The sequence below is a fragment of the Canis lupus genome, chromosome 22 (assembly GCF_011100685.1).
Source record: "Canis lupus familiaris isolate Mischka breed German Shepherd chromosome 22, alternate assembly UU_Cfam_GSD_1.0, whole genome shotgun sequence".
In the NCBI taxonomy this organism is placed as follows: domain Eukaryota; kingdom Metazoa; phylum Chordata; class Mammalia; order Carnivora; family Canidae; genus Canis; species Canis lupus.
The window spans coordinates 49,090,243-49,110,335 of NC_049243.1; the positions used below are offsets into that span (position 1 = coordinate 49,090,243).

The 20,093-nt window shown below is 39.5% G+C and overlaps 1 protein-coding gene across 34 annotated transcripts in view; it reads right to left on the bottom strand.

Moving 5' to 3' along the window:
• DOCK9 (dedicator of cytokinesis 9) overlaps positions 1–20,093 on the bottom strand; it is a 279,172-nt gene that overhangs the window by 46,369 nt on the left and 212,710 nt on the right. For 23 of the 34 annotated variants that reach the window (XM_038569933.1, XM_038569919.1, XM_038569910.1 and 20 more), the window contains 8 exons: positions 19,528–19,706; positions 19,164–19,277; positions 17,419–17,539; positions 12,775–12,908; positions 10,393–10,507; positions 6,919–6,985; positions 5,373–5,420; positions 2,381–2,517 (listed from right to left, as the gene is read on the bottom strand). In XM_038569933.1, coding sequence (XP_038425861.1) covers positions 2,381–2,517; positions 5,373–5,420; positions 6,919–6,985; positions 10,393–10,507; positions 12,775–12,908; positions 17,419–17,539; positions 19,164–19,277; positions 19,528–19,706 — 915 coding nt within the window. Of the gene's footprint in view, positions 1–1,813; positions 1,858–2,380; positions 2,518–5,372; positions 5,421–6,918; positions 6,986–10,392; positions 10,508–12,774; positions 12,909–17,418; positions 17,540–19,163; positions 19,278–19,527; positions 19,707–20,093 lie in introns of all 34 variants that reach the window. The other 11 variants (XM_038569936.1, XM_038569928.1, XM_038569915.1 and 8 more) reach the window with 2 other exon arrangements.

Genomic DNA, 20,093 nt, shown 5'->3' on the forward strand with positions numbered 1-20,093 from the left:
ATACTGGATTTACATCATTATTGGTTGGCCCAACAGAAGGTATTGCATTCATTGTTAAAGAGGAATCTTTTAAAAAGACATACATGGCTACAAATCCCCCATAAAATACCTAGGTAACAAGTGTAAACAAATCATGTATGTATATATACATATACATGCTCACACACATACACATGTATACATACAGTATGTGTTGCCTTCTCTGTGGCTTCTGGATGAACTGAAGTTTGGAGCTCAAAAAGCTAACAGAAGGAAAAGCTGAAACCACCCAGATACATCATCAGATCTAGAGATGTTAAATGGAGACTGAGTTCTAGGAGAAGCAGCAAGGACTGTGAGACACCAGAACTGATTTGGGATAAGCAGGGATTGTAGGAATGCAGGAGAAGCCTAAAAGAAAAGGCTACACACTGTTTATTGGGAAGATGGAAGGAGAAGCACGGAATGGGGATGGTGTCACTGAAAAGCGGCTGAAGCAGAAATGGCAGAATGAAAAAGGAGAGGCAGGAAGGACGGGCTCCCTGTGGGTAGCAGGAAGAGAGAATGGGAATCGATCACGTTAGCAATATGGTGCTTGGCTGCAAAACACTGCCAGCTGTCTCTCCTCCAATTCAAGCCACCATCGCAAAATCTGTTTGCAGTGGGAGGAGCTGGTGTTTATCTTAGTGGATTGAGGTTACATATTCATGTGTTGATCATTCATTTTACTTTTGCTTTCTGCATTTCATAAATGATTATCTTTGGAGCTGGGGACTTGATCTGCTGAAATTTTTTAAGTGCTTTAAATTTTAAATATTGATTTCAACTGATAGTGAGACAATATGGATGTAATGTGCAAGATATACATATAAGATAGGTCTGTTATAACAGACCTGTGTTATAAACTATATGGGCAAAGGCAGTGTTAGCAAGCCTGCAGAAGTGAGAATTCAATTTCTGTTCGCTAAACAGGACATGAAAACTAAGAATAGCAAAAGTCCTTTTTTGTTTCGACTCCTTGTCTGCAGAGCTAGAAAAAGCCTTAGCAGACAAGATGTGGAAAAATCAAATACTGTCACCTGAGATGTGTCATGAACGTACATTCTAGAGGTGAGTAGAGGACTCAGAACTAGTTCTCGTATGCTACCGATTTCAGCGTGTGGCAGGCAAATATAGTACTGATCTAATTCAGCTTAGAATTTTATATAGAGAGTCTATATCCATTACATTTAACTTTGTTGGGGTGGAAGAGTGGGTAGCTGCCTTATTTCAATTCCTCGGCCTTCTGACTCTGAACTATGATAATTCTAAAGCACCAGGAATATTGTCTTTACTCTTAGCCTATACAGAGAAAGAGGTATGAAGACCACAGTAAGTAGAATTCTTATGATTAGAAATGGTGAGAAGATATTAATAACTATGCATCAAAGGCATTGCTTGGAGCGAGGATAGCTATCTACATAAAACAATAACTAGCTATGCTATGTTCGGAGAAAAGATGAAACAGTTCAGAGAACACATCACTAACAGAAATGGTATTTATTATAAATTATGGCATTAGTTTTAAAATGCTACATGGTTGATGTCTTTTAGGTTTTCTGCTTTGAGAAACCCTCAAGGAGATGAGACATGTAAGTTTCTAGAAACAGTACATGATGCCACGTCCCCTCTGATGATGTGAAGAAAGTAAATTAAAAACACGCTCCCACTTTTTGGTAGAACCTCTATCGTGAAGTTAGAAAGCCCCAAAGTTAGGAAGGCAAGATGAACAAGAAGGTCTCGGTTTGCAAGTGAAGCGGCCTTGTAAGCAGACTTCAACCTGATTAAATCTTACCATTGTCTACAGAAATTCCAAGCACACTTGATATCTTTCTCACACTGAAAACACAGAAAAAGTCACTTTGTTATTGGCTTTTCCGCACCCTCACAAATTGATTCACGGGCTTTATGTTTTTCACAGCAGTTTTAAGGATTAACATACATTCAAGGCTGGAATGTCAGAATGTGGACACTTGATCAGCTACATCCTGGGCTCAGAAGAATGAAAGGAACCTGTCCCAGATGGCCTTGGGACTTGCACAGGGAAAATCCAAATATTAAATTATAAATATCAGAGAACATCTGGCTGTCAAAGCTGCCGAATTTTACGTTAAGAAATACTGAACAGAGTGGTTGGGACAAAGGGTCCAGCACTTTTAGGTCTGCTTTTGCAGATGACCACGTTCCACATTGTGTCACTCTCTTCCAAAGAAGGAAATTTCACCACGAGCTCTTCATCCCACTTGCTCTGAGCTGGAAGGAAAGTCAAGTTGGTGATGTGGTGCGGTGTGGCCTGGGACTCTCCCCTCTGAGATGTCACATGAGATGGTTGGCTGTTACGATGGTATGTCATGGGACTTACTGTGGTTAAAAGTGAGAGAGTTATCCAGGCTGCCCAGCTGCTGCAATCTGGCATGCATCATTCCTGTTCTGTTACGGGAAACAGGCAAGGTCTGAGATTTTCGATCATGAACTATGGGTCCCAACCCCTCCTGGTTCCTGCAACATGAGTGAAATGGGATAGAAGCAAAAGTTAGACTTGTTACACTGCAGCGAGACGAGGAAGGTTAGTGAGGCCAGGACATAGCACGAAGGGGACCAGCCACACGCCAACCAGGAGCAGCACGGCCTGCCTGGGGCCATGTGAGCCAGGGATGCACACACAGGCGGCAGCTCTTAAAAAGGTTCACAGCCAAGCACCTGATGATGAGGAAGCAAAAACCAAGCCAAAGCAGGGAACTTTTCAGTTTTTTTTTTTTTTTTTTTGAACTTTTCAGTTTTTAGAAAGTACTTTAGAGATGCTGCTTTTAAAAAACTGGAGCATCGGTCTGATGTGGTGCTAAGGGTTAGAGTTCTGACAACTGCCAAACACCATGAATCTTTTCAGATTATATGTGTTATTAAAGAGCAAAAAAATTGTTTTTAATGAGAATAATGCATTGGAAGAAACAGAACAAACATGCAATGAGAGGGATTATATGAGGTGGTTTAACACCTTTATTCTTACCCAGGCAGGAAGGAGAAGAGCCACACCCTTTGTTAAACTTGTCAGCAGTCAAGTAAAGAAAATAGAAAAGTGATCTGGGTTAGCAATCAAACAGCTAACTTCCTACTGTGTACCATCACCAGAGCAGATGAAAAATGAGACCCGTGCTGGAATGACACCTGTCCCCCAGCCCGTAGCCAACCGTCTCCCTCACTGTGTTATTGTGTGGAGTAGAACAGGGCATGCATGGAATATCATCGGGCAACATGCTGCTGGGTGATTTCAGAGGGACACAATGAGAAAACGCAATATTCATCAGACCAGACTGCCACAGAGGGCAGACACTGACAGCATTTAGATAACTGCTCAGGATCCTTGTCACACGTAGCAGAGACCAAGTGAATCTTCTATAAAGCACGGCACATCTTTCCACAATGCACATAACAAGTTACACCACCTCCTGCCTCCGCCTTCCTATGCCCATCTATTTTTAGGATAGCCCAAGGAAGCACACTTTTACATGCAAATATATACAGGGGGCTTATAAAGTCAGGAAATCTTTTTTAAAAATTAAATTTGTAGCCCTTAAAAAAAGTAAGTTCACAGTTACACAAAACCCAATTCTAAAATATTTTGTTGGGCAGAAATCTGCAGCTTCCCACACGCACCATGTTCAGCTCCGAAGCATATCATCCTATTTTGCACAACACTCTCCAAATGCCATCCTGTTCTGTAAGTAACAGTTACTGCAAGAAGACTGTGAAGCTTGCTGGGCACAGTGCCTTCCGGTTACAAATACACTGTCTGCCCATCTTCACAGGGCAAAGTCAAAGGGAATAAATTTGGGGTGCGAGGTGTTACTGTATAAGGTCACCCTGTATATACTTGCATTTGGTACTCAAAAGTGCAAATGTAAAATTTACTGTTACAATAAAAAAAAAAAAGTTAAAATGAGAGAATTTTAAGTGCCACTGCATTTTAGTTAAAAATAAATACAAATAGGATGAAAGCATAAAATATGCTCTCTAAATCAGCTCTTTCAAAAAAAAAAAAACCCCACAAACTTTTAGTGAACATTAAACATAATTCTGCAATTTCTCAAATGTCCCAAGAAAAAGAACAATGTTAACATAAAAAGTAAAATCTCCATGCTCAAATAGTCTTAAATAATCTCTTTCCTGTTTCATTGCTGTAAAACAGAATTATAGATAAAAGGAAAAATAAACTCAATAACAACTAAATTTTAAGTGTTTCCTAAAATGGAAATATGTTTACTTAGAAATAAACTGTTAAAAATGATAACAATAGAAAAATAGGATCCTTAGACCAACCATATAAATACATAATCACAGACACGCAACACGGACAAAACAGATCCAGACGCACTGTGTAGCCACAGGGCAGATGAGAACTTGGGAAGGACAAGACATGCTCTAAAGAAATGCCTCAGAGAAGGAGCTGCGTGGGTGCCCCCTGCAATGAGTTTCTAGCTTTCCTTGAACTCAGTATGGATCTGAGAGTGTGGTGTAGGACAGGGCAATGAGGATTTGTAAGACTCAACCAAGAGTTCTGGCCAGACAAAAGCAGGGCATGGACAGCTAATCTGGAGTTAGGCTCCAGGTGGGAGCTTGGTAGAGCTTATCTGGAGTAAGACTCCATGGTACAGGGCATCCCCGGTGGCTCAGTGGTTTAACGCCACCTTCAGCCCAGAGCCTGATCCTGGAGATCTCGGATAGAGTCCCACGTCAGGCTCCCTGCATGGAGCCTGCTTCTCCCTCTGCCTGTGTTTTTGCCTCTCTCTCTCTGTGTGTCTCTCATGAATAAATAAATACAATCTTAAAAAAAAAAAAAAAAAAGACTCCATGGTACAGATGGTTTTTATGGAACAAATCTGAGGTGGACTGACTACATTCTTTCACGAAGATAAAAAAGGAAATGTTATTAAGTGAGAAATTAGTATCTTTGTAGCTGAGAGAAGGCATGGGAAAAAGTGACCTCTGAAAGTCAAATAGGGGTGGAGAAAGCACTGGAGGAGGACAAAGGAATGAGAAGACACAACTGGAGGAGCCGAGAGGAGAGAGGGGACACGGAAACAGAATCTGGGGGAGCACGTGGAAGGAAGCAAACAAGTGCAGCAGCAGGCCATGAAGGGAAATCCTTCCAAGAGATGTACATGAGGCAAAATGAGACAGAAGGAGTGTAGGAATGTAGGCGAAAGATGCCACCAGATTTGATGGTCGCAGTCCAAAGACATCATGGCTGTTGATGAGATTTCCAACTGCCAATCATCACAGATGACAATTTCCACATATTCAGAGCCAACTGATACAGAGAATGATGCACACTTCAAACTAAACCCCCACAGTACCTGGCTATATATCGCTTCCCCATGTACTGGAACTGGTGTAAGCAGACTCTGCAAACAAAATTAAAGACTGTTAGGAAAACAGGAAAATAAAATGGTTTTCAATACATTGTTTATTATTTAAACCCATCAGCAACAATCCATTTGATAAACTCTTACACCTACCACTAGCCTCTTACTTCAGGTGTTCAGAAATTCTTGGGCAAGTCTCTCTCACCCAGAGAAAATCACTAACACTACAGGGGAGGCACCACGCTGAGCTATCGGTACTGTGCGTCGTGGTTAAAGCCACAAATAAAGGCCTGGGACCAACAGGATTGTCCGATGGCTCAGGGTTTAGACACTGACTTAGGCAAGTTTGCCTCAGAAATCACGACAGAAAGTACTGGTGCACTATTCCCAGTTGTTAATTTGTCCTCATCCATTCTGCAGAAGGAGCTCCGTCTTTTGGCTTTTCTAAATGGACCGGTCCCCTACAGACATCAAGTATCTGGTTTTTGGTTTAATATATCCATAGTATTGATTTTTTTAAAAAATCATATATTTAATAATTTAGTAGTTACAATAATGTCCAGTAAGTTCTTCTGGTGCTGAATCTCATCTGTCTCTCACACTTTTAAATTAGCAGAGAGAACAATCATGAGACCATGAACCAAAACCATAATCCAAAATGCACAAAGCTCCGAACTCCACCTGAGTTTCTGCAAATATATTCAGCAACAAAATCATGACCCCAACTAAGAGATATAAAGCTACTTATAATTTACCCAATTATTGTGAGTAATCACAGTCCTGCAGAAATAGTTTCTACTGTAATAACAATAACATGTTTGATTGTGGGGTACTAAGACTCTGCTGGGATGTTATAGGATATACCCTATATGTAAATTGCTAAAACTGCTAAAAATTCTGGATTTGGAAAGTCATCTGGCCCCAGTAAGCTTTGTTGTTGTTGTTTTTTAAACTCAAAACCCTGAGATCAAAACCTGAGCTGAGATCAAGAGTCAGACACTTAACTGACTGAGTCCCCCCACAGCTATTAAAGCTGAGTCCCCACATATCCCCAACCCAGCAATTTGGATAAAGGATTGTGGATTCATGTTCTTTTAAAGCAAAGAGCTTAAAGGAAATCAGAAACTTAGATTGAAGAGATAAAGTGAGGCAATATAGATAAAATGTAAGATTTCACTTACATTTAAAAATGGTAGCAATTTTTGTCTGTTTTTACATCTGCTTGAGCTAAGTTAGATTCAACTTAGAAATGTAGCATCCACCCAATTCAACTATTGTGTTATTTTATTCAAATGGTTTGTACACATAAGCTCTCATCCATAACAACTACATATCTAATAACTTAGGGTTGGTCACTGCTTACTGAGTCATGTACTCCTAAGAGCAGGTACTGGGGTCAGGTCCAGGAAAAAAGATCTTAAAAAAGTAAGTGTGCATGTGAATATACCACATTCCTGACTCAACTACATAGTACTGTTCACACTTCTTAATTAGCCAGGAAGAATCAAGAGGCAATGAGCAAAACAGAACTACTCACTCAGATATTGTAAAAAAATCCATAAGTTCAGATGTTGAAGCCTTGTTCCAATATGTAAACAAAGCATCTAAAAAGTAAACATTATTTTGGTCAGAATCATGAGGTATATACATGAGGGGGTGGGGAAGAGATTTTGGAATATAAACTCAAACCTTTTAATAGCTGATCAAAGAAATTACAGTGACCAATCTATATACCAGTAACATAAACAACATGCATATTTAATTTAAAGAAGCTATATTTGAACACCTGAACTTTAATTTCATCATGCATCACCTAGCACTATATAGTACATATTTAACTTGTATAACGTGCTCTTAAATGCATTAGAAATTTCAAACAATATAAGTAGGCAAATAATCTCAAATTAGGATCTCTCTTGGATGACTACAGAATCTCTCTCCAGTAAGGAATCTGTTGAAAACTCTTGTATATATGTAAGAACTCTCTTCCTAACACATACATACAGAAATGAAAGCATACATGTTGCACACGCTGTTTTTCCTTTGAGTTTTAATTCAACAGTATAGCTTGGATCTATTCCAATCTTTTTCAAGTTGCCTGATATTCCTTTTTTTTTTTTTTTTTGCCTGATATTCCTTTTCATGAATACAGTATAACTGAGTTAGCCAGTTCCTTGCTGATACACATTTACTTGTTTTCTCCTGTAATCTTTGGCTACTTTAAATTATGCTCAGAAGAATATCCTTTTACATGGATGTTTGCACACTTGTCCAACTACATCTATAGGACAAATATTCTCAGAAATAAAACAGCCATGTCAAATGTTATGTGCATTTAAATTTTTGACAGATATTGCCAAATAGCTTCCCAAACAAGCAGGATATACAAGTTCCTGTGGACCAGCATAATGATGATGTATACTCTCGATTAAGGAGTCACACTCACACCTGCTCTGCATCAAGATAACCTGGCATATTTTTAGTAAAGGCAAATCCTACAAATCCATTTAACAGGAAGCATTCTCTGCGTATGACCCTTAACTTTGAAGAATTGCAAAGAGACGGTTATCATTTGATAGTTAAACATTTTTGCATTCTTACATTTTAGACTGAGAAACTGGTAAAGAGATTTCCCTCAGGGAGAAAAGCCACTGAGTTTTGGGGCCTGAGGTGAGTGAGTGTGTCTGCAGAGATGCTGATGGCTCATGAAGGCAAATGGCCACGGACTTTTTACTCCATACTTGTCAAGAACAGTGACAGGCAGGAGAAGCCATGAGATACACATGGAGAATCTGTTAGGCGCAAGTATTGTGCTAGGTAGTTTCATGATTGCACACCTATCATATGTGAATCGCCACCATAATCAGAGGCAGCGTTCCAATTTACAGATAAGCTCAGGAAGGTTCAGAGAAGTCATAGTCTACCCAATCACCAGCCTAAAGAATCATGATGGAATGAGGATTTAAATCAAGTACACCTGATTTTAAAAGCCACGTTTAGTTTATTATTAGACCAGTAACAAGGGTGGGTCAGTGAGCTCCCATCTTTCAGGAATTCTGAGTTTAGAATCCAGAGGGACAGACTCTGAGGCTGGTCATCCTCATGTGGTGAGAAACCAGGGAGCCAAGAGAACAAAGGAGGACCTCTCTGGGGCAACTTGCAGATATCTGTGGTCACCCCAGCACACAACTGGCTGGCCAGCCAAGGGGCGCCATGCTGCCTTTCCTTACTCTTGGCTATTGGCTGAGGCCGAGACTACTGACTGAGAAGGGGGAAGACCGCTAACCTCTATGAAGGAGGGAGGGGCCTACCCTGTAGAAGATGCTCCTTGAATGGGGGAAAAGGGAAGGAGTGGCTGTAGAGTTACACAGTTGACTTTGGTTGTCTATCTGTTAAACTATTCTGAAGGCAATTTCTCCTCCACCCCATACCATATCCAAGAATCAAGTCCAAGTAGATCATAAGATTTAAATGTGAAAATTTGAATAATACCACTCTTAAAGAAAATATACAAGAATATCTTTATGACTCTGGGGGTATGTGAAGATTCCTTAAACATAACACACACAAAAAGTCAAATTATAAAAAGAAGGAAAATTTTTAACTTAAAAGTAATTTTTTTTGAAAGCTCTAAAACTGTTTTGAAGAGGTCACTGCATTTTTAAAGTATATGCACGGCCTTCCAGAGGGCTGCCTTCAAAGCATAACTTTCACTTGGATGCAAAACTTCTGGTAGTTATGTTCTTAAAAAAGTAGTTTTGTTCTAAATATCATATTTATATGATATATACCATGTAGTTATATATCATATTTATTATTTGAAACAACATATTTTAAGGAAAACTTTCAGCAAAGGAAAAAACAGAATTACAAAGCTGGCTAAAACTCACTACCATGATATGAAGTTCAGAACTTTTGACACTAAGGGAAGAATTTCAACTTTATAACCCAAATATCAGAATAAGTGCCAAGTGCTTTGCTATTTGGTCATCATCAAGGAAAATCTTATCTGCTGTTTTTTAAAAAGCTATTTTAAAGTAACAAATTGACAGAATAATAATCCAGTCCTGAAGCATTTTTAAGTACAGGTATGTGGTTCTTAACATTTGAGTACTAAGGTCAGGCTATTAATGTTGCACAAATGAAAACTTGATACAAAAGAAACACTATTTTCAGGCAGAAATCCCTTCCACTGGATGTTTAAGGCCCACACTGCCACCAAACATAGGCAGCATGAGAGGCCTTCAGCATTTTGTTTTCAAAAGACCTCACCTTCACTCAATACATTTCATAGGATACTTTCTGATACGTTGCAGTGAAAATAAGATAAGAAATGTGACGGTGCAGTGAAAATAAGATAAGAAATGTGACGTCGTACCATGGCGCAATTTCATGTGATTGCTTATATCACAAAAGCAGAGTTGAAATGCCCTATCATGGATATTTACAAGTTTTATTCTATTAAAAATTATGGTTGTCAAACCCTTCACCAGAAACTTAATCTACTAGGATACCATGAATTCCATCAGAAAACTAAAAAGTCACATCTCACTTCCAGTTAAAGCCAGGAATGTCAGATACACTCTACATGGAAGAGATGCTTGGGTTCCCCAACGCTAAATATTCTAATTCAAGAGCCTAATAAAGTTATGCAAGTTGCCAGTAAGTTTGTTTGGAAAATTAAATTATTATATTTTTTATTATTTATTATTAAATCAAAGGCTACCTCGTTAATCTGCTTCTGTCTCCTTTATTTATGATGATAGGTCTGAGTTTAATAAAAAACTTTTAAATGGCCCATGCACATTTTAGAACTCACTTTCTAGAATAATTAGTAAAAATCTTTTTCCAAATTAAGACTTTTATTTCTGCTACACTTAGTAAATTAACATGTATTTCAAATGAGGAAGAAGAGCCTTTTAAGTCCTTCTATCTTTCAAGCAATTACAAGTTTTAAAAAAGAAACCAAACACTGAAATAAAGTAAAAACAGTATCTTCGCTTTCACCTACCATCAGACATGCTTTTTAAGATGTAGAGGAAACACATCAGCAGGCTTTTAATCTCGGACTGGTCAAGTTTGTCACAACGAACCACAGAATTTCCCAAAGTGCCACTTTGTTGGTGCTGAAAAAAAAAAAAAAAAAAAAAAGAAATACATGTGATTTTTTTTTAAAAAAATCCATAAATCCCTCGTTATAGGTAAAACAAAATTAGGTTCATTTTTCTCCCTTGGAAGACAAAGATTCTTAGAATTGAGTCAAACTACACAAACTGGAAGGTATAACTCATTTGTTGAGAAACTACAGGCACACCTTCACCAAATACACACACAGGTGCTAGTTCACAGAAGCTCTGACTTATCTGCATACTTTCCTAAGAGACGAGCCAGCAGGCACAGACTTTTCAAACTGGACAGCCATAGCTGTAGATACCAGCTTAGTTCTGAAATGCCAAGTACCATCTCATGCAAAAAAGTATGTGTGCTAGGATCAAAGAGAGAAATGATGAGTCGGAAGACACCGCAGATCCAACCATATCCTCAGGAGAACAACAGTAGCTGAGAGAACAAATAAAATCTACACTCCTGTTGTGTACCAGCCATGAAAGCCTGGGGCTGAGTCCCTGTCATTCAGCTGACATTGTGGGGCACCCCGGGGGAAACAATAGGCAGGTACGCAATAGGGACACCTCAGCAGAGCTTGGCCAAAGACCCTAAACTGATGAGATCATTCCCCTCATCAGCTTAGCTCAACACTGCAAACTTCAGAAAGCACAGCGTACAGGGTAAGAGCAGTTTTGCCACTAGAGAGCAAGTTTCAGGTTTAAGGGGTTCACACTGAAAAACAAAAAAACAAGACTCTCATCTCCTGATAAAAACACAGGAGATTTAAAAAATTTCCAAGTTATATTTCCAATTGAAATCAGGAATTTGTGGGATGCCTGGGTGGCTCAGTGGTTGAGCATCTGCCTTTGGCTCAGGGCGTGATCCCGGGGTCCTGGGATCAAGTTCCGCATCGGGCTCCCTGCTTCTCCCTCTGCCTATGTCTCTGCCTCTCTCTGTGTCTTTCATGAACAAATAAATAAAATCTTTAAAAAAAAAGAAATCAGGAATTTGGTTTTTTGCCAAATACCAAAGCAGAAAGATCCATTAAAAATAGTCTGTCATTTAAGGTACTGGGGAGGCAATTGAAAAAAAAATACACAGTAAACAGATTTAATTAATAACAGACATGAGTATTTTTATCATAGGAAGAAATACAGTTGCAGTTAGTGGCAAAACTGTGGTGCAGGTGCATCATTTCGCCCACCCACTTCGCCAGGGCCACTAGAAGAACCCAGTACTTCTTGTAGTGTGAGGGAAGGTGCAGCATGCAAAGTTTCCTCTGGCAAAGTTGGAATTGTTAGAAGGGAAAAATCCACAGTGACCCGGTTTTTCCTGGCTGACTGGCAGCTCTCTTCCTCCTCTCCAGCACTGCGTATGACACAAGCAGAATGCCTTCTGAGCAGCTTCTCACTCTACACATGAAGGCAAGTCACAGTCAAGGGAAAAATTCAACACATCATGACACACACCCACTCTGAAATGCTCGCGCTTCTAACAGAACTGCACTGAAGGGTAACCGTTTCATTGCCAGCCACAGAAATACAGGTACGATTACAAACATGATGCACAAGAAGGTCCTTTTCCATGCTTCTGAGAACTAGAAATACGTCCCTGAGTGGTTCACCTATTTGTTGGTATGTGTGCTTGCCTATAACCTGAAATAACTTAGGAAAACAGTGGCTAGGGCAAAACCAATCTATCATTGTTCCAGGTTTAAATTCAAGCTTTATCCATTCCCATGAAGGTCCAAATAGTCTGACCCTTGATTATTTCAAGAAAATATGTTAAATACAAGGAGGATGTGTTGTGGTGGGGATATGAGTGTGAGCAGGTTTCCAATAAAGCCTTATCCCTGAATCATCTAGATAATCAATTCATTTTTCTGGAGCTGGCTCTGGACCAAATACCTTGCATGGATTAACTGTGTATAAATGATATTCTCTGGCATACAGATCATGGAGATTCTAAATGAGTGGCGTTTTGATCTCCCTACCTGTCCAACCTACCAAAACTATTTGCTCAAGGTCCTCCATTATAAACACTGCCCTGATGTGAAATCTTGGAAACAGGAATTAGAGGGGGTGGGAGGAGATTCAGGAGATGGGTCCCATCCTTAGATAATCCTCTGATCACAACTCTGATAATAACTCCAGATTAACTGAATTATTAAAAAAAAAAAAAACTAATAAAAGTCACACTTAATGAACACCAGACCATGAAGCATGGTTTACTTTGGGCTAAATCCATTAGTTGTAAGAAACACTGAAGTTATATGAAAAGAAATTACCTTATCCAGGGAATTGCTTTTCTCAGTATTCCTTTCTGGAAGGCTGTTCCCCGAATCTGTGCTTATGAGAGATCCTCTTGAATCAGCATTTCTCACACTATTGATGTTTGGAGTTGACGTTGTATATGGAGAAGCTAAACAGAAATTAAGCCGAGACCAATGATTTGGTGAGGCAGAATAATATAAATACTGAACTTTATGGGAAATTGCTTCTATGACAATTAGTACTATTATTATTATTTTTGTTGTTGTTAGGAAGTTGGCTCAAGAGTATCATTCAACTACCTCACGTTTAAAAAACTAGACCATCATCTGAAGCATTCAGACATAACCATCAATTCACTTATGTGAAGCCACCTTTGATTCCTCAGAGTAAAGGAACACACGTTGTTCCAGAATGAGATAAAGACATTAAAAATAAAAAAGATAAATCTACCTACAGCTATCAAATAAAAAACTGAAGCCATGCAATAAACCACAGTATTCACACTGTATGCTGAGGTGCCCTAGGAAACTCACAGGGGTGTCTTGGGATGTTTTAAATTTTCAAGAAAAACACGATGATGCTTGAATCTGCCAAAACTGCAGTTTCAATGCTACATCATGCTACGTTCCTTCCAATGATGTCATATCTTTGTGAAGCTAGGTATTTGGTGGCTGCTATGATAATAAGTACTGGGTGAAAATCAATTGTGTAACAGGAAATGAAGGTGGTGGTGACAATCTGATTCCAAATTTGAGAAGCTAGGCAGTGCCTAACAGGCACACACATTCCATTAGTAACAGCTGTGGTTATTAAAAAAATAATAATTTTTCTTTAAATGTATGTATGTATTTTTTCAAATGCCTATTAAGTTGTGCAGATATAAGAACTTATTACATTACGTGGCTCTAAGTACCTAATAAACAGAATTGCTGGGTGTTTATTCTGGCCTGGGGACTTGAAAAAAATTAGTGTGATGATAAGCATGCTGTGAATGGAGAATGTTTGGGAATCTCTGCAACAAACAGTTACGAGCAGAAATGAAATCTTAGAAATAAAATTTGTCAGGGCACCTGGTGGCTCAGTGGTTGAGCGTCTGCCTTTGGCTCAGGTCATGATCCTGGGGTCCTCTGATTTAGTCCTATATGGGGCTCCCTGCAGGAAGCCTGCTTCTCCCTCTGCCTATGTCTCTGCCTCTCTCTGTGTCTTTCATGAATAAGTAACATTTTTTTAAATGTTAAAAAAAAAAAAATTTGTGACAGCCGTGAAAAAACAGCATATGAAGGCAGAAACCAGCCCCCATCTTGGTACTATGGAAATTTAAAAAGTGATAGATTGACTTGACTTTCTGTTTAGATAAGACTTCAGTATATCACATAATTTAAAACAACTGTCAAACTTGCACATTCCACGCTAAACCAAAAGGCGTGCCTCCAGCTGAAAGGCCTGGCTGGCTGTGCACACTGTATGAAGAGCCTTTTGGCACTGTGCTCCAGCAAGCTGTAAGCACAGGCTCCCACACCCACACCGAAGATGTTCCCCAATACCTCAGAACAGGCTGGCCATTTTCAGATTTAAGGATGCAAATTAGCTGCCACAGATGGAGACATTTCTTCTTCTTTATTTTTTTAAGGTTTTATTTATTTGCTTTATCTATTTATTTATTTAGAGAGAGTGTGTGTAACTCAAGGGGGGAGGGGCAGAAGGAGAGAAAGAATCCCAAGCAAACCCCACACTGAACATGGAGCCCAAAGTGAGGCTCAATTTCAAGACCCTGAGATCAGGAATTGAGCTGAAATCGAGAGTTGGATGCTCAACAGACTGAGCACCCAGGTGCCCCTGAAATGCCTCTAAGTTAATGCCTCCCTCTACCTAACACTCAGGTTTATCCACCACCAACATTCCTGAAACTGATTCAATGTATTAAAATTAAGAAGAGCCAGCCAATTTGAAAATATAAATGACGGTTGGAATATGTAAACCACTGGCCCCAGGCTGCCTCATCCCAGAACAGAAACTGTGTGATTGATTGTCATGGGGAACAGGTATGAAAAAACTATGAGCCTTTTTCTATACTTAGAGATAAAACATACATTATGACCAAATTATAATTATAGTCCTCCTGATATAACCAGACTTCATATTTAATGTAGAACATAATGATCATGAGAAAGAAATCTTCACTAAAGTAAAATTAGACCTTAAATTCTCAGGGTTTTAGGTTCAGTTCCAGAAATGGAGTCCTAATCTAAGGCAAACAGATGGAAATGCAATAAATCAAAATCAACATGTTTAGTAGAACTATGTTCCCATTGTGTATGGGGTGGGTATGCATGTGTGTTTGTACTTAATGTATCAGCCTAGTGCATAACTTTTAAAAGTCTTAACATGTAAGTAAAATGAAAAGAAGTTTGGTTCAGCTCCGTCTTCTTTGTATAGACAGCCCAATGCAAAACACTGAGCAGGCCTAAGAATGTGTGCCTTTTAAAACGAATATAATCTCAAGGTAGTTTTCATCCAGGCAATGAATCAGTTCTAGAAATCTTCATGTACTACATTCCAAAGGCATTTAAAAACAATGCTGAAGGTGAATTCCCAGTATGTAAGGAAACAGGATTTCTACAAAATAAAGAGTTTTAAGGAGAAAGCCTGCTCTTGAAGGATAGCATCTGAATTCAAGTGAATTGGAAACTCCTTGGTGAATAAAAGAAGAGTTGCTCAAGCTACCAGGAAACCAGCAAACCCAGCTCAAGGGTGAGGGCTTTTCTGGAAGGCATTCCTAAAAGGGAATAAGGATTTAAGTCTTTAAAGATGGAGGTAATAGAAACAAAGCCTGAGGATATACAAGTCTGTGAGGGTGAATTCCTATGAAAAGTGGAATCAGATCTTGGAATTTAAGAGAGTGAAAAGGGATTAATTCAGTCTCCAATACTTTTCATAACTTTGTCATGAACACAGAGAAACTCAAGGTCATTAATACAAGTCAAGTCTTAGTAATGACACCCAATGGCTCATCCTTAAGTTCTCAAGGCAACCCACACCCTAACAAGGTGAATGCAGGGTTGGAGAATAAAGTCAGAGTCAAAGCATTACCTCATTCTAGTTTGATCATTTCCACGAAGTCTTGAATTCTACAGAGTATTGGTCAGGGAGTTAAGATTTCAACATATTCCTGACCCCAAGAGTCATGAAATTGGCTCCTAAGAGTGTATCACAAAGCATGTATAACTGTGCTTGCTATAATGGCAGTCAGATATTAACACTGAGCATCACCATGCCAGGCACTGTGCACGTCATACAAGCTTTCCACTCCTTGCCATGACTCTGTTTTGGAGATGTGGACACTGAGGGTAAAGAGGAAAGATGTGCTACCCAGGGCAATTAGTAATTGATGGATCCTGGATCCAAAACCACCTCTGTCTGACTTGAAAGCCAGTGCTGTGAATTCCTGCAGAAAGAATCTTCCCACAAAAGTCCCTTTCCTGCTCCAGGAACAGTGGCTAGGTGTGTGGGCAGAGCAGGGCAAAGAAGACGGAGTGAGGGCCCCAGGAGAAAGGTACATACAAACACCATGTGCCAGTCTCTACTCTGAGCATTCTGCATGAATTAACGCATTTAATCTTTATGATGTCTAATGAGATAACTACAACTATGAAAAGTAAACATAAGTGTAAGTAAGATTAAAGGTTGGTATTGTAGGATAAATTTGGGCATTAGTATGGGGTTTCTGATTTTACATTCTTCTCATTTTCATCACCTGCATGAAACAGCATCTTGACATCAAGAACAACACAAAAGGTAAGGAGATAAATTCAGAATAAACAATATTCCTGCAAATTAAATTGCTAAGAGGACTGCCCTTTATTCTGCCCTGTGAGTTAATTCTACTACTGGGTGTTCCAAGCACTGGCCTTAGCAGGCTCTTCATTTATTCAAAATGTAGTAAAAAAGAGGAATAAATATAGAATAACCTCGTGAATATTTGTGACAATTCTGTGAAGACATATCTACTTTTTTTTGGTACCATCATGTTTATGAAGAGTTGGCACAGGTGCTCATTAGTCAGAATATTAATAAGTACATTTCTCAGGCATTTTCTTACAGAGCACTACTCAATTTGAATCTTGATTTATGCCATCTGTTTTCTTCCCTGTGGGGGTTGCTCTTACATTATGTCAGAAAGAAAAATATTCTAGGAAAGAAGATTTTAGAAAACCAATTTTAGAATTGTATTCTTGCCACAGACCACTATCTCCTCAGTAATTATTCTATCACATTTCACCAAAATCACTATCACCACAAATAAATTCTACCCACATTCCCCCCACACACACCTGCAAAGATATTCCTTTTCTAAGAACTCCTTTCCAAAAACTCCAATTTGAAAGTTTAAAATGATAAATTAACTTAAGCATTAATAACAAGCAAACAGCACAAATGATTAGGTGTACTGAATCAGCAATGCGTGAGAATTTGGGGGGGGTCTATATTTCAAGGTAGAGTTGAGGGGTTTCATTCATTAATATCAAAACCAGGAAAAGAATATTCCAAGCAGAAACTCAGACTCCGAGGTCCTGCTGTGAATGTCGGAGAGGCTCCCACCCTGTCAATGAAGGCCCTCTCAGAATCAGACCAGAGGGAAGCAGAGCAGGGAGCCTTACCTATGCCAGAGATGGCGCCAAAGAGATCTTTGTGTAGGCTGTTGTCTAGTGCGATCCCAGGCTTCTGTGGCGTTACCAGTGGGTTTGCAGCTGGCAGCAGGAGCGATTCCTCTTTCACAGTCTGTCCAAGGGGAGAGAAAGAAGAAGTAACCAAAGATGACTTCAAAAGAGTCATCAGCTGTTCTCAGCATGTGAGGGCAGGTGCCAGCACAGGACACAAGAGCCTGGCCAGTCAGATGCACAACATGGGGGAAGCAGGAGCATGGTGTGCAGGATGGAGGGGCTGATATGATAGATGGATGAGATGGGGCACAGATCTGTGGGCAGAGCAGGCCTGGTCTATGAAGTCTCTATTTTCTGCTCCAGAAGGTCTATCATGTTCCCTTTCCAGAGCTCTGATGCCCAACATTTCCTGCGATTGTTTTTTTGCTGTGATGCTTTTTCTAACTGGAACACTGGTTCTTCTCTCACATCGGAAATCCTCTCCAGTGAGCAACAGTAACTTACGACAGCAGCATTGTAAAGTTCTGCAAGCTTGCAGCTTCATGTGAACTCTTAGTCAGTGAAGAAATTATGTTAATTTTGAAGTTCTGTCATAAAAGGAATTTTACTTTGGTGATTTTCTCAGGATTAAAGAAGTACAAAGAGGTAGAATTATGCTCTGAATTACTTATTCAGATCTGAAAAGCAGGCAGATTCAGAGAAACTTTAGTGCAAAGATGTGGCTTTCCCAAGACTGTGCAGCATGTTACTATCAGAACTAGAGCTAGCGCTGAGTTCTCACAGTACACAGGTTAGAACTACGCTTTTTTTTTAAACTTCCTCTCCCCATAAATTTTTGTTGAATATACAGAGAAGGTCCCTTTGTCTTACAAGATATGGCCCAAGCATGGTTTTAATATAATTTTCAGTCTAAGAGTTGAAGGTTTACTTACTGACCCCATCTTAGTAAAAAATGCAATTAATCAAGAGTACTATGGATTATTATGGTTTTAGTGGCAAAATAAAAAAGAATGGGTGTGTCCTGGGTTGAATAGTGTTCCTCCCAAATTCATATCCAGCCAGAACCTCAGAATGTTGGAAAGAGGATCTTTGTAGATGTGATTAAGATGGAAAGTAAAATGAAGTCATCCTGGATTAGGAGACCTGCATCCAATCACTGGTGTTCTTTTAAGAAAAGGAGAGGACATTAGAGATACAGATACACACCAGGAAGAAGACCATGTGAAGACAGAGGCCAAAATTGTTATAATGTAGCCATGAGCCATAGAATGCAAGGATTATTTATTTATTTATTTATTTATTTATTTATTTATTTATTTATTTATTTTTGAAGATTCTATTTATTCATGAGACACACACACAGAGAGAGAGAGAGGCACAGACACAGGCAGAGGGAGAAGCAGGCTCCATGCAGGGAGCTTGACGTGGGACTCGATCCCGGGTCTCCAGGATCACACCCCGCGGCTGAAGGCAGCGTTAAACCACTGAGCCACCTGGGCTGCCCAAATGCAAGGATTCCAAGCAAGCACCAGAAATTAGAAGAAAGGCACAGAACAGAACAGATTTTTCACACACAGCCTCCAGAAGGAACCAACACTGTGGATATCCTGATTTGGGACTTCTGGCCTCCTGACTATGAGAGAATGAATTTCCCTTGTTTTTGGCTACTCCATCTGTGTTGCTGGTTACAGCAGCCACAGGAAACAAATGCAGGCCATGTCTAGGTATGTATGCTTACGTACACTGCCAGGGTTCACAGGGAAGGGTGACACATCCCTCACGTTGATCCGCTGGACGTTCTCAATCAGCAGACCGAACAGAGGCAGGTAGAGAGTGGCTATCCTTGCTTGATGGCTCTGAAACAAAGGCACACAGCGTAAAGCGATCCCATGGCTCTGAGAATTTAATGATGGACTGAGCTGGCATTGGCCATCTCCTGCATTTGAATCCTTCCTATAAAGACTACTATTAGATTTTAGTGTGTAAACAGAGAAGAGTCTTAGTGCTGTTACCAACCACTAATTTTCTAATTGGTTACTTTCTTTATATTACTTAAAATAAAGGACATTTAACAATCCATATTTCCTTCCATTGGAGTCTACTCACCCTTGAAGCATATCTGTCATCAAAAGAGTGCTTTATCAGCAGGTTCTTGAGCACACTGATGGCAATCAGCCGGACCTCCCTACACTCCTGAAGGGCGGTCCCCACTTCTCTCAGTAACAGTCCCACCAAGAAGTGGTTTCTGCAGAACTCGTCTGTTAGTGAGTAGTCAAGCTGGAGATCTGAAATGAGGATAGAAACTGCTTCAATTACAGAAGCTACCATGTACTTTGAATAACATAAAAGCCAAACCCACCCTCTGTATTCAGCCCACCCTGTATGTCAACAGATGATCAGATTTAGCTTCAGAGGGGAAAGGGTCAATTATCTAAAATACTGCTCTATTTCTTATCACCTCAACTCTTAAATGTAAACATAGATAATTACACTGGATTTTGATTTCAGAAGACAATACATCTTACATAAATATTAAGTTAGTAAATTGTTTTAGTACCAATTTTTACAACATAAAACATATTATATTACAAATGAAATTTTATGATCGAAGTCAAGATAAAAAATAAAGTTATTGTCTAATGGACATTATAGAGAAGTAATTTGTACATAAC